At 38.1% G+C, this 12,968-nt stretch overlaps 1 protein-coding gene across 1 annotated transcript in view; it reads right to left on the reverse strand.

The window, feature by feature from the left end:
* Positions 1-686: 686 nt before the first annotated feature.
* Positions 687-12,968, reverse strand: part of RSPO4 (R-spondin 4) — a 30,268-nt gene continuing 17,986 nt past the window's right edge. Inside the window, exons 2-4 of the mRNA XM_031949321.1 lie at positions 3,753-3,941; positions 2,643-2,783; positions 687-907 (exon numbers count right to left, since the gene is read on the reverse strand). Coding sequence (XP_031805181.1) covers positions 687-907; positions 2,643-2,783; positions 3,753-3,941 — 551 coding nt within the window. The remainder of the gene's footprint in view (positions 908-2,642; positions 2,784-3,752; positions 3,942-12,968) is intronic.

The raw sequence follows: 12,968 nt of genomic DNA on the forward strand, positions 1-12,968 counted from the left end.
AAACCAAAAATGCTTGTTTCCTTCCTTCTAGAGTCTTTCAGTCACCATAAAACTGGTCATCTCTTTCTTGCTCAGGGGTAAGTTTAAAAGGAATGGCATTTTTTTTTAGGAGATTCCTATAGCCCATTTCCTAAGTCTTTTAAGTGCTTTTATCAAGGACATTAACCATTTTTAACGTGGTTCCAGCTAAAACTCTTGCAGTTTTTCCTCTTGCCAGTAAAAGAGGGCATTTATTGGAACTATCACAACTGAGCCAACCAGGTACAAGAGTGTGATCCACTTTTCCTGGCTTCCTCTTACTCATAATTAGGTCAGGCTTTTCCTTCATGTCACTCACTCCCACTTCCTGACCCAAGATAAAAAACCAAGGTTCCTGCAGACCATTCACACAGATAATTACCTGAGGCTAAAGTGGGGCTCACATGGCCCAATTATGATTCTGTGAAAAGAAAGGAGCTTTGAATTGTATTAGGGACACCTCCTAGTGCTAGGAGTCAGGAGAGCTGGATTCTGGTCCTTGCTATGCCATTACTGGTTTTATGACCTTAGGTAAATAATTTCTTTTCCCTCAGATTCCTTATCTATAACTTGAGAAGCAGATAAGATGCAGGCTCCTTTTCAACTCTGACGATCTAAAGTCTCTCCTAATTGTTTATGATTGTAAGGCTCACTCAGCCTCCAGCAGCCTAGCTTGCTAGGGGTCCCCTTAGGTCCTCACCTCCGGGGCAGTGCCTCCTGATGGGACAGTTTCTTGACTCAGATAGGGCTTGGCAGGCTGTTGTACCTTCCTCTCGACTGCCTCGGCTGACCTCACGTACCCGGGTCTCCAGCCCCCAGGCTGACCCACAGGTTTTCCCATCCTGGCTGCAGGGACTCCAGATGCTCCAGGGTCCAAATTCACATTCCTCTACATAAGGTGGGATAAGGGAATAGAAGGAAAGAAGAAGCAGAGGAGAGGAAGAGAGTAATAAAAGTGACTGATAATTCACACTTCCAAAGAAAGACTTACAATCAAAGATTTAAGAACCAGAATATACTTTAGAGGTTAATTAGTCTAGTCCTTTGATTTTGTTTTGCTTTGTTTTGTGAGGTAATTAAAGTTAAGTGACTTGTCCAGGGTCACACCTGGACACACATTTAACACAAATGTTAAATATATGAGGCTGGATTTAAATTAAAGTCCTCCCAACTCTACCCATTGCACCATTTAACTGTCACAGTCCTCTGATTTTATAAATGAGCTCAACAGATATTAAATGAATTATTTAAAGTCACACAAGGCAATAAGTCATAGATTCAGAATTCAAAATCAGGCTAACTCTAAAATCTGGACTGTTGTGCCTTTCCAAAGTGTTTTTTGTAATAGTTCTGTGAGATGGGCTGTATATTATTGTACCCATTTTACAGAGGGGAAAATTGAAGCTAAGAGAAGTTAAGTGACTTGAGATATACAACTAGTAAATCTCAGAATTGGATTAGTTTAGTAGATGGAGGATAAAGTTGAAAGTCAGGAAGCTTTGTAGTGCTGGACTTGGAGTCAGGAGGATCTGAGTTCAAATCCAGTTTCAGCACAGTCCAGCTGTATGATGCTGGGCAAATCACTTAATCTCTGATTACCTCCGTTTTCTCATCTGTAAAATGGGGGTTAATAATAGCACCTACCTTCCAGAGTTGTTGTAAGGATCAAATGAAATAATTGTAAAGTTTTGTTTAGTACAATGCTAAAATGTACTATATAAATGTTAACTATTATTCAGATCTCACCTCTGACACATGATTGTATGTCATAAGGGAAAGCACTTAATCTTTCAGTGCTCTGGGATTATATCTTCTCTAAGATGCCAAATTTAGAGAATTTATCAACTTGTATTAGAAGAGGAGTAGTAGAATTTCCTCATCTGGAAATTCTCTATACCAATGAAATTACAAGTCCAGTCTCTGTCCCTCTCAACTTTGAATCTGATGCTTTTTCTATTAGACTATGTTGAGTGGTGGATAATATTCTCCCATCACTTATCCCAGAATTTGATACGTGGAAGGGATTTCAATAGTTATGTAATCCAGCCCATACATGAAAGGAATTACCATTAACACATACACAAAGGGTCATTTACCAAGTTTTTCCTGTTAAGGAGAGAAAGTCCATCACCTCTCCAGGAAATTCATTGTACTTTGGGGCAGCTATAATGCTTTTCCTGATGTTAGGCTTAAATTTATTTCCTTAACTTCTACCCATTTCTTCTGCTTCTGCCTAACATTGAAATATTTGAAGTCAGTTATCATGTTCCCTTAGTGTTCTCTTCTCTAGGGCAAACTATCTCCTAGCTCCTCCAATAGAAAATTCATAACCATTATTAATAACCATAATAATTATAATTTCTATTCATAAGAATCAATAATTATTCTTTAGGTTCAAAACAGTTTTCTTTTCATTTTTCCACTGGATTGTCACAACAGTCCTGGAAAGAAGAGAATACAAATATGATTTTCCCCTTATTCATAGAGAAGGAAACAGGGTCAGAAAAAAAGTGATTTGTCTGAGATTTAGATAGTAGGACTGAGTCTCGGTCTCATGTCATCCTGCAAAAATAGACTTGGAGAGGAGGAGGGGGAGACAGAAATCTTATTGGCTTTTTGCTTACCTTGACATTCCCATGTGTTCTGGTGGGCAATGGTGCCTGCTGGGCAGGTGGGAGCACACTTCCCCTTGTGCAAAAAAAATCTCTTTTTGCACCGAATGCAGAAGTCTTGACTGAAACAGCTTTCACAGGTGGACCCACATTCTGCAATACAGCAATAATTTCTGCAATGAGGAACAGTGTAAATGCTCCCTCCCCCTGATCCAGTAGCCAGCAGGAGGAGAGGAGGGACATAATATTCATCAGGGATCTTTGAAAAAGTGGGCAAAACACAATAGGATTGGTCCTAAATGATCCTTATCATAAATCAAAGAATAATAATAATTTAACTTTCATATAACACTATAAGGTTTGCAAAGTTCCTCACCTATGTTATCTTTTTTGAGTGTCACAACAATTCTGTGATGTACAGGTCCTTATTATCTCTATTTTCTAGCTGAGGAACCAAGGCTGTCAGATTAAGTAACTAGTTCTATGATCTTGGACCGTACTTCAAAGTTAGGGCATGGTACTCAATGGCATCTCTGCAAGACTCTAAATCTATGATCCTATAATTTGGCCAGGGTTGTATAATTCCGAAGTGTCTGAATGAGACAGGATTTGAATTCAAGTCTTCCTGACCACAAGTCCTTTCTACTGCACTTCATTATTACTTCTAGTCAAAAATTATCGAGCTGAAAGGAGCCTTAGGAATCCTCTAATCTAACTGTCTCATATCCTAGGAGAACCTCAGTCCAATAGAAAGGAAAGGATTTCCCCCAAATCACATTGTGGGTGGGAGATGAATTTGGACTTGAAAACCCAGCCTGTAGCTTTTTCCTGTGTGCTACACTGACACCTCCATTACAGTTACAGTGTTAGTGTTACAGTGTTACACTGACCCCTCCATTCCCCATGAGCTGCGGTTTGAAGCAAAGATAATGCTCTCATTTGAGTTCAGGACAAAATGAGCTTGGATTCAAATACCCATCTTTGGATTCCCAGGTAACTCTTGTAAACAGAATCATGTCAGGAAGGACCAAGGAGAGGAGAAAAAGAATCCTTCTGGGGACCTAGGCTGGGAAAAAGGAGGATGATACAGAGTAGATGGTCTTGGCCACAAGCCCCACATACTTTTGCATCTGTTGATCTCGTGGCCACGTACACCAAAGTAGCCGTGGGGACAGTCGTGTACGCACTTCCCGTATTGGCGGATGCCATCTCGGCGGATATGGAGAAAAAGTCGTGGCTGGCAGGTGGAACATCCATTCTCCTCTGAGCAGATCAAACAGCCGGTGCAATTCTCCTTCAGCCCAACCCCCACTGTAGTGAGAACCAAGGGGTGGGTGAGAGAAAAGAGAATCAGAGATGTCCAGACTCAATAGCAACATATGTGCCCAGTAAAAGCCATGTCCTCTCTTCTTCCCCTGCCATGCAAGGATACAGAATTACATAAGCATCTTTTATCAAAATATATAGAGAGAACAACTATATTGGAATGGAGGAAAAGAAACATAGCCACATCAATGGGACAGGATGTTTTTCCTTGTCTCACCAAGACAGTGACCTATAAGCACCAGCAATAGCCACACCCTGATGCTGGGGCTCTGATATGACCAAGCCTTAGCTTTAGGAGAAGGACAAATTATTTTTGAAAAGAAACCTTATGATGTTCCGTGAATGACATATTGCCATTATGTGGGATCCACGGTGTTGGAGTATCTGACCTGATATGAAGATGAAAGAACTTAAGCATAGTGTCTGGTATATAATAGATGAAAAACTCATTTCCTAATATAGATTTATTTCTCTGTCTAAAACTTTGTATCATATTGAGATCATTTCATCTCTCTAGTTGTTAAGCATTTATTAAAGCGCCTGTTATGTAGCAGGCAATGTGAAGACTCAGTTAATGTCTAAATCTGTTCAATGAAAAGGTAGAAGTAGATGTTGTCTGAGGTTCCTTCTACTTCTAATATTTTATATGTTAATGTTTCTTCCAGATCTGGCATTTTAAGATCCCTTTCTTTTCAAACATTCTGATGTTTCAAGGCCTTTCCAACTCTAATATTTTATGTTTTAATATCCCTCCCAGATCTCTCATTCTGTGTTTTATATCCTGAGATTCCTAACTGCTCTGACAGGCCATTCAATGAACTCTTGTTGGTTGGATTGCCTTTATATGTTTCTACATTGTAGTATCACTTTATGTTTTCAAGGGCACAATATTGCTTATGATATTGCTTTTTTTTAAATCACAGACTCAAAAAATTTGTCAGGAAATCTTTCTTCCTTCATACATTTATTTCCCTTATCCCCTGTCCAGCTCCCCTGGACTGGGTAGACTCTGAGTAATGATGGCTCTTGTCTCTGTATCATTTTTTCAAAAGCCAAGAGAATATGGTTTTTATTCTCATGTAGGCTGGAAAGTTCTCCCACACAGACAGCTCCTCATTGGTGAGGTGTGCTTTTAATAACAGCCTTGTAACTTTGATTGCAACCTCCCGGAGTGTTCTGAGAGCTACAGATGTGATTGTGGTCCCATGAAACTCTTTCCCTTAATCTGTGATACTCACTTCACTTCCCTAACTTCTGCTGTCTCTCAATCAATACCATCTTTTGACAGGAAAAATACTGATTTGACCCTCTTGTCTTAATACAATTTAAAGAGTTCTCGGGATATGGCCGGTTATGTCCCCAAGGGTACTGGATCATGAATCTTAGAAACTTAGACTCATATAAACTCATAGAATTTTATAGCAGCACTTTAGAACCTAAATTTTTTGGATTTGGGGCTCTAGAAACAAAAGACCTGGATTCAAATCCCATTTCTGATGCTTACTGCTTGTGTGATTTTAGATATCTTGCTTAACATCCCTGTTGACCTCATTTTCCCCCTCTGTAAAATGAAGGGGTTGGATGATTTGTCCTCTGAAAACCCTTCTAATTCTAGGTTTATGAGTCCAATATCCTAGTTCTTTGGCCAGTTTCTACAGCATGTGTCCTCTGAAAGAATAGTGACCAATAGGGCAATAGCTAGAGATCTAGACCAATTCTCTGTCTAGGCCTCCAAAGAGATTTACCTTTTTTGTGATTCCAGTTCCCAGGAGAGTACAATGAATTTTCTAAATGGCCCTAGGGAAAGTGGAGTATATCTCCCAGGGGAATTGAATTTCATACTAGCAGGAAGCCAGGGCTCTTACCTGCTGTAGCCTAAGAGCTTTGTTCAAATCATATTTGCTTAATATAAAGCATTGGTGTATCAAGGAAATTGTTCCTTGGGACAGCCATGTGCATACAAGGTTCAGGGGTCAGTCCCACACAGAGACATTTCTTCCATTTGGTCTCTCTTGTCTTTCCTGATCTACACACACTAGCACAGAGAGTGTTACCTAGATACCAAGTGAGAGTATCAGCGTCTCAATACTTAAGGTAAATGCTGTGTTCCAGGACTGGGATATGTGAGGTGAATTTTAACTCTTTGTTAAGAGCCAGTTAACCCCAGATGGCATTAACTAAATAGACTACCTGGCTCCTGAGGTTGGTGGATGACATTATCTGCTACTGAGTTTGAACTTGGTTGATGATCAGAACATGCAGAGGAAGAGCTGGTAGCACAGACATTTAGTGGCTATTTCTTTCTGAAGCTGTCAAAGCCCTTAACAATTTTCCTGGAGGCAGCAGGGTGGTACAATGGATAGAGTGCTGGGGCTAGAATCAGGAAAACCTGAGTTCAAATTCAACCTCACACACTTTCAAGCTATGTAACCTTGGGTAAATTTGGGTGGGGCAATAAAAATAACTTTACTTATATTAAAGGATTAAAAAGACATAATCACTAAAAACAAATGTTGTTCCCATTTGCCTCTGAATTTTTCAGAGCAATAATACTATGTTGGAAAGATGTCTCACACGGCAATGGGAACTCTTCCAAACCTCCAGAACACCAGTTCTTCATAAGCTGGGCTTTTTATAAACAGGAAAATCATTTAACTGCTGTCTACCTCAGTTTCTTTAGCTATAAAATGGGGATAAAATAGCACCTACCTCACGGAGTTGTTGTAAGGATGAAATGAGGTAATATTTGTAAATATTTATAATATTTGAAAATATTATATTTGTAAATAGTAATATTTGTAAAAAATGCTTAGCATATTGCCGGGCTTATTTTTGTTATTTAATCACTTTTCAGATGTGTCCAACTCTTCATGACCCCTTGAGGTTTTCTTGGCAAAGATACTGGATTGATTTGTCATTTCCTTCTCCAGATCATTTTACAGATGAGGAAATTGAGGCAAACAAGATTAAATGACTTGACCAGGGTCATACAGCTAGTAAACTCAGGAATGTGAGTATTCTTGACACAACCCAATCCTCTTTCTACATTATCACCTAGCTGCCTGCCTGAAATATAGTAGATGTTATATAAATGGTTTCCATCTCTGTTATTACCTTGGCAATATAATCACTTTGTGGAAGCCTCTTGTAACTAAGGAGAGTAGGTTTCAACTCTAGAACCCTGGTACCAGCATTGAAGGCCTATTGGGTAATCCTGCTCCCAGGTTTGCACATTGGTGACCAGAACATTGCCTGTCTATCAGTTTCTGTTCGTAAAAAATAGGATTGACCAGGCTGCACCATTTAGCAACCATTTATATACAAATATTACCTCACCATCTAGCAGCAGATAGATCACTGGCCTTAAAGTCAGGAGGACCCGAGTTCAAATCTGGATTCAGAAATTTAACACTTGCTAGCTGTGTGACCCTGAATAAGTCATTAACCACAATTGCCTTGCAAAAAGAAAAAAAATCAAACAGAAATAAGGTCAAGGAAAGAGGAAGACCTCCTTCTTCCATCCCATGCCCAGCTCTTTAAGTGATGCCAGAAGCAAATAGAACACTTTGCCACCATGCTGCATCATCTGGTAAAAACAAAACCTGGAAGTAACAATCTTGGATGAAAGCCCTAAATATGTCACTTATTAGTTGTGAGGATTTGGTTTAGTTACTTTTTTCTCTGAATCTCTGGTTTTTCCTTTATAAAATAAGGAGAAAATCCCTGCCCCGCCAATCTCATGGCAAGGATCAAATAAGATAGCTAATCTAAATATAACTAAAAAAATAATATATAAATAAGGAGTAATAGTAGTCATGATTAAAAAAGGAATAACAAAGAGGGAGTCCCTGTCTCCAAATATCTCCCCAACTAAATGTCCCATTATTTGAAATTCTATCATCAGTGTTTCATCCTTTTGGGCAGTGGTTCTCAAAGTATGGTCTAGAGAATCCTGGGGATCTCTGAAATCCTTTTAGAGGGTCTACAAATTCAAAAATAGTTTTTATTTCCAATATGGTAAATGTCTATAAATATAATCCAGATAAACAAAAACGCTTTGGAAAGAGCCTCAATAATTTTTAATAGGCTAAAGATACTGAAAACAAAAGTTTGAGAATCATTGCTTTTGGGTCTTCAAGACTGTTTAGAAAGCACAAATGGTCCTGGGAGCAAAATACCATCTATTTTTAATAGCTCCATTGGAGAGATAGCTGATATAAACCCAAGAGCTTTTTTTTTTTTTCAATCTATCAACAAACTTTGGGCAGAGGACTCCCAGAGTCCCCTAAGATAGTCTCTAATGAGATGAGTTGGGAATAATGGTTTAAAAAGAGATGAGAGGGTGTCAAAGATAAGATTCAACATCTTAGGTTAAATGGAATCTGAAGAATCCCAGGGAGCACAGGAGGAAGAGGAATCTCAGAAAAAGAGGAAGAAGGAGCCAAAAATGATCCCAATGGCTAGAGAGAGAAGGAAGCAGAAGGAGTTAAGGGAGGGAGAACAGAAATAGAACTGCAGACCTGCAGGCCAGGGAGAAAGCGACTCACAGAAGAGGGGGAATTAGGAGTGTGGGACAGAGGGATTCAGCCAGAGAGAGGTTTCGGAGACTTAGAATTTGTTCTTGGCTCTGCCCCTGACTTCCTGTGTAATTCTGAACTCCCTTTTTCTCTCAGAAGGAGCTAATATCTTTGTCTTTAAAATGAGGAGGTTGGATTGAATCACCTTTAATCACTGACCAATAGTCTTCCAAGACTAATATTATGTATTCTTCTTCCTAAGGTCTCTTTCAACCCTAGTATTGAATAATCCAATGTCAAGGTTTTTGGGGGGAAATATTTTGTACTGCTAAGGAGGGGTCTTTTGGCATGGTGATACTGAATGCCTTTTGCACCTCCATGCCAGTGGGTGACTGTGTCCCCAGAGAGGGAACTAAGTGGTTGGGATTGTTTTATTCAAAGTCTATCTGATATGAATTAGAGCTAGCATTTATATAGAGATATATTTTATTTATTTATAAAACTTAGAGTTATTTACAAATATTATCTTGTTTTATTCTCACACAAACCTTGGAAGGTTAGGTGCTGTTATTATCACCACTTTACTGATTAGGAAACTGTAGCAAACAGAGGTTAAATGATTACAAAGGATCATATAGTCAAAGTTAGGTCCTCATTTCATCCAAGGGAACTTTTCATGGGATGCAGACATTTAAAGGCTGATCTGAGGAGAAAAATTCACTACCAACAACAAAGACCTTTCAATCAGATCACTACTTTCTTTACTGCATGTCTCCAGAGAGTTGAGTCCTTTGCTTTGGGCTAAAAAAAAAATAAGGATGAACCCAACCTCCAGGAGCCCATTTACAATTTAGCAGGAAGAACCGAATTCAGTTACATGCAAAAAGTGACTAATAATCCTAAGCAGGCTGTGACTTTGAGAAATAAAAGGAACCTTATTTTTAGGGAACTGGAAGGGTCACTTGAATATAGAAAGTAATATAATAGAAAGAACTTTTACAGGAAAGAAAGTCAGAATTTGAAAAGACAGGGAACCTAAAATGCAGGCAAATATTCAAGATGAGAATAACCTTAAAATACAAAATTATTTAAATTGGAAGGGACCTTGAACCAAAAAGCACAAAGAACGTCACGGGGAAAAACGTAGAACACAAACTGTAGAAAGAACTTAAGAATTAAGATTGTTAGAACATGAAGGGAACTTATAAACATCTTAGCCCAATTTTTTCAATTTACAGAGGCTGAAACTGAGGTACTGCAAGAGTCAATGACTCACGCATCAGATTAATGGCAGAGGCAGCACTCAAACTCAGCCTTCCTGAATCTCTGCTGAGGGTTCTTTCACCACATTTGTGATCCTACCAGATATCTAGTAGAATGAAATGGAGCAATTGGGGAACAAAAGGCAGTTGGATTGACTTTTTAGGAAGGACCCCTAGTTGGGGTCCCCTCAAATCATATCCTAAGGGTAGCATGTAAAGCTGATGCACAAGGTCAGATTCTTCCTCCATATCCTTCCCCCTCCACATGGTTGGGATGAGAGGTAGTTGAGGAGTTAGGGTGGGGGGAGAATCCCCGGGTGGTTGAGCTCATCCAGGCTCTGTGGGGGACAAGAACGGGGGAAGAATGATCATGTGAAGGAATGTGTGTGAGATCACATAAAAAAAGAAATAAGCATCTTAGGGGAGGTGGTTGGCAAGGAGTTATTTGGGGGCAGAAACAGTAGTTCAGTGACCCATCTCTTATCAACCCTCTAGTCCATTCTTCTCCAGAGTCTTGGGGTAACATTCACAGTCTGGAAGGGAGACATTCTGTGTCTGGGAGCCTCGGTCCTTCTTCTTTTCTCTCAAGACTTTGCTTTTCCCTCTCATTAACAATCCACCTTGGACCCATTAGATTGCTCTGGACTCAATTACACATTGGTTTAATGCTTGCAACCTTTGCATCCCAAAGGCTTTACCAGCTGTGTCTTAATAAAAAAAAAAAGCTACAATAAAAATAAACATTCTTTTTTGATTCCTCATTGTAGCACCAGCTGGGGATGGGAGAAAGACTTTCTGGGTGATTTTGGACAATCACTTCCTCTCCTTGGGCCTCAATTTCCCTATCTGTAAATGGAGTATGTGGATGTTCTCTAAGGTCCCTTTCCACTCTGTTATTCTATGTTCTACATTAACTCTTAATCATCATAATATTTTCTTTTTGTCATGAATTTATTATTGTTGTTGTTAATAATAATAATTTCATTTTTCTGATCTTTTTTTAATAGAGTTCAGATCAAAACAGTCCTAGATCTTTTACATTTAATATTTTCTGGCAATAAAATGATTACTTTTTGTAGTTGAATAAAAGTGTTGGTTTTTTTGTACACTTAGAGAAAACATCCCTGGTACAACTCCCCCATAACAGAGAGGAGGAGACGGATAATATGCACCTAATCCTGTTTCTGTGTGATTTTGATTTCTTCAATTAGTCTTCGTATTTTGAAAGTTTCAATTCTGCATAGCTTGGAGATTATAAATATTTTATACAGCAACATCAATTAAAACATTATTAAATGTTTAAGATCAGTGTTATGTCAGCGTGACTGTGGGTAACAATCTTGTCTGTAAAAGTCATCAGACTTCAATATAGTTTATTTGTGGAATTCTCAAGATTATTTTGAAATCTATATTTATAATATGGGCATTTATAGCCTAATATTTTGCAAAAGATATTGTGCGTCTGCTGCATAATTTTAGCCAAAAGATTGGCTTGCTAGGTATTCAGAAAGTGCTAAATTTTAGCAGCTTGCAATGACATGTTGCATGGTTTCTACCGTTTTCTTATGTAATTTGCAATGACCACTAAGTCCTGGATCTGAAAGGATAGTCTTCTGTAATTTCTGGTGACAATGACAATAATAAGAATAGCAAGATTTTATTTAGTGCCTACTAGTATCACTCACTGTGATAGGTACTCTACAACTATCTTATTTGATTCCTACAACAACTCAGGGAAGTAAGGTCTATTATAATCCTGATTTTTACAGATGAGGAGACATAGCTTAGACATAGATGAGACAAACATAGCTTAAATTACTTGCCCACTATCACACATAAAGTATCTGACATCCCATTTGAGGTCTTCCTGGTTAGCATTTAACCATGCTAAATGGTTAGCATTTTTTATCAATTACTGAATTGGTACCAATAATCTCCTCTACTTCTGTACATAAATCTTCATAATCTAATCATTTGTTTGACACTTTTGTAGATATATTGTTGATTATTTCATCTTCATTATTGTCTCATTCTCATCTTTTGATAGAGTTCAAACCATTTATAAGTCTTGGGATATAATTGTTATTCTTCTATCTGTTTTTTACATTTAGTCCCCTGGCAACATGTGAACAAAATAACAGTTTTATAATTGAATAAAAGTATTAAGTTTTTTTATTATTCAGGAAATAATAATCACTTACATTTTTATGTTACTTAATTTCTATATAGTACTTGTATATATATATATATATATATATATATATATATATATGTTACATGTATACTAGATGTGTTATACCACATATAGTAATGTATATAAATTACTTTATATTTGTATGTTGTTATTCAGTCAGTTGTATCCACTCTTTGTGATCCTGTGTATCATAGTGGGCTCCACGAACCATAGCATGCCAATAGTGCCCATGAAATTTTTCTTGGCAAAGATAACTTAAGCGTTTTGCCATTTCTTTCTACAAACAGAGCTTAAATGATTTGTTCAGGGTCACACAGCTAGTAAGTGTTTGAGGCTGGATTTGAATTCAGATCTTTCTGATTTGTTGTTGTCTCTCTATTTTGTATAGTGCTTTGTAATTTTGAGTCTAATTTGAGGCATGTGATGGTCCTGTTTGGAAAACAAGACAGGCTTTGTGATTCTCACTGTACAGAGAAGGTAACTGAGTAACAGAGAAATAAGATTACAAGGTTACATGGTGAGTTGGGGATGGATGTGAGACTAAAAACCAGGCCTCTTTTCTTCTAGTCGAAGGCCCCATCTCCTATGACCACACATATTCTTGTTTCTGGGAATATTCTCTTTTTTTATTTGAGGATTCTCTCTCTCTCTCTTTTTTTTTTAAAGATGAGAGAAATTGAGATCTCAGCCACTTGAAGATAATTTTTTCCCCTGAGGCAATTGGGGTTAAGTGACTTTCCCAGGGTCACACAGCTAGGAAGTGTTAAGTGTCTGAGGCCCAATTTAAATTCAGGTCTTCCTGACTTCAGGGCTGGTTCTCTATCCATTGCTCTACCTACCTATCCCTGAAGATAATTCTTGCATAGTAGAAAGATCATGGAATTTGGAGTCAGAGGCCCTAAGTTCAGGTCTTGGCTCTGTTAACTACATGTATAAACTTGATCAAATTACTTTTCCTATGTAATCCCCAGTTTTTTTCTTTCTAAAATGAAGGGATTACATTTGAAGGTCTTTTTGATCCATTTTAGTTCTTAAAAAA

The sequence above is a fragment of the Sarcophilus harrisii genome, chromosome 2 (assembly GCF_902635505.1).
Source record: "Sarcophilus harrisii chromosome 2, mSarHar1.11, whole genome shotgun sequence".
Lineage (NCBI taxonomy): Eukaryota > Metazoa > Chordata > Mammalia > Dasyuromorphia > Dasyuridae > Sarcophilus > Sarcophilus harrisii.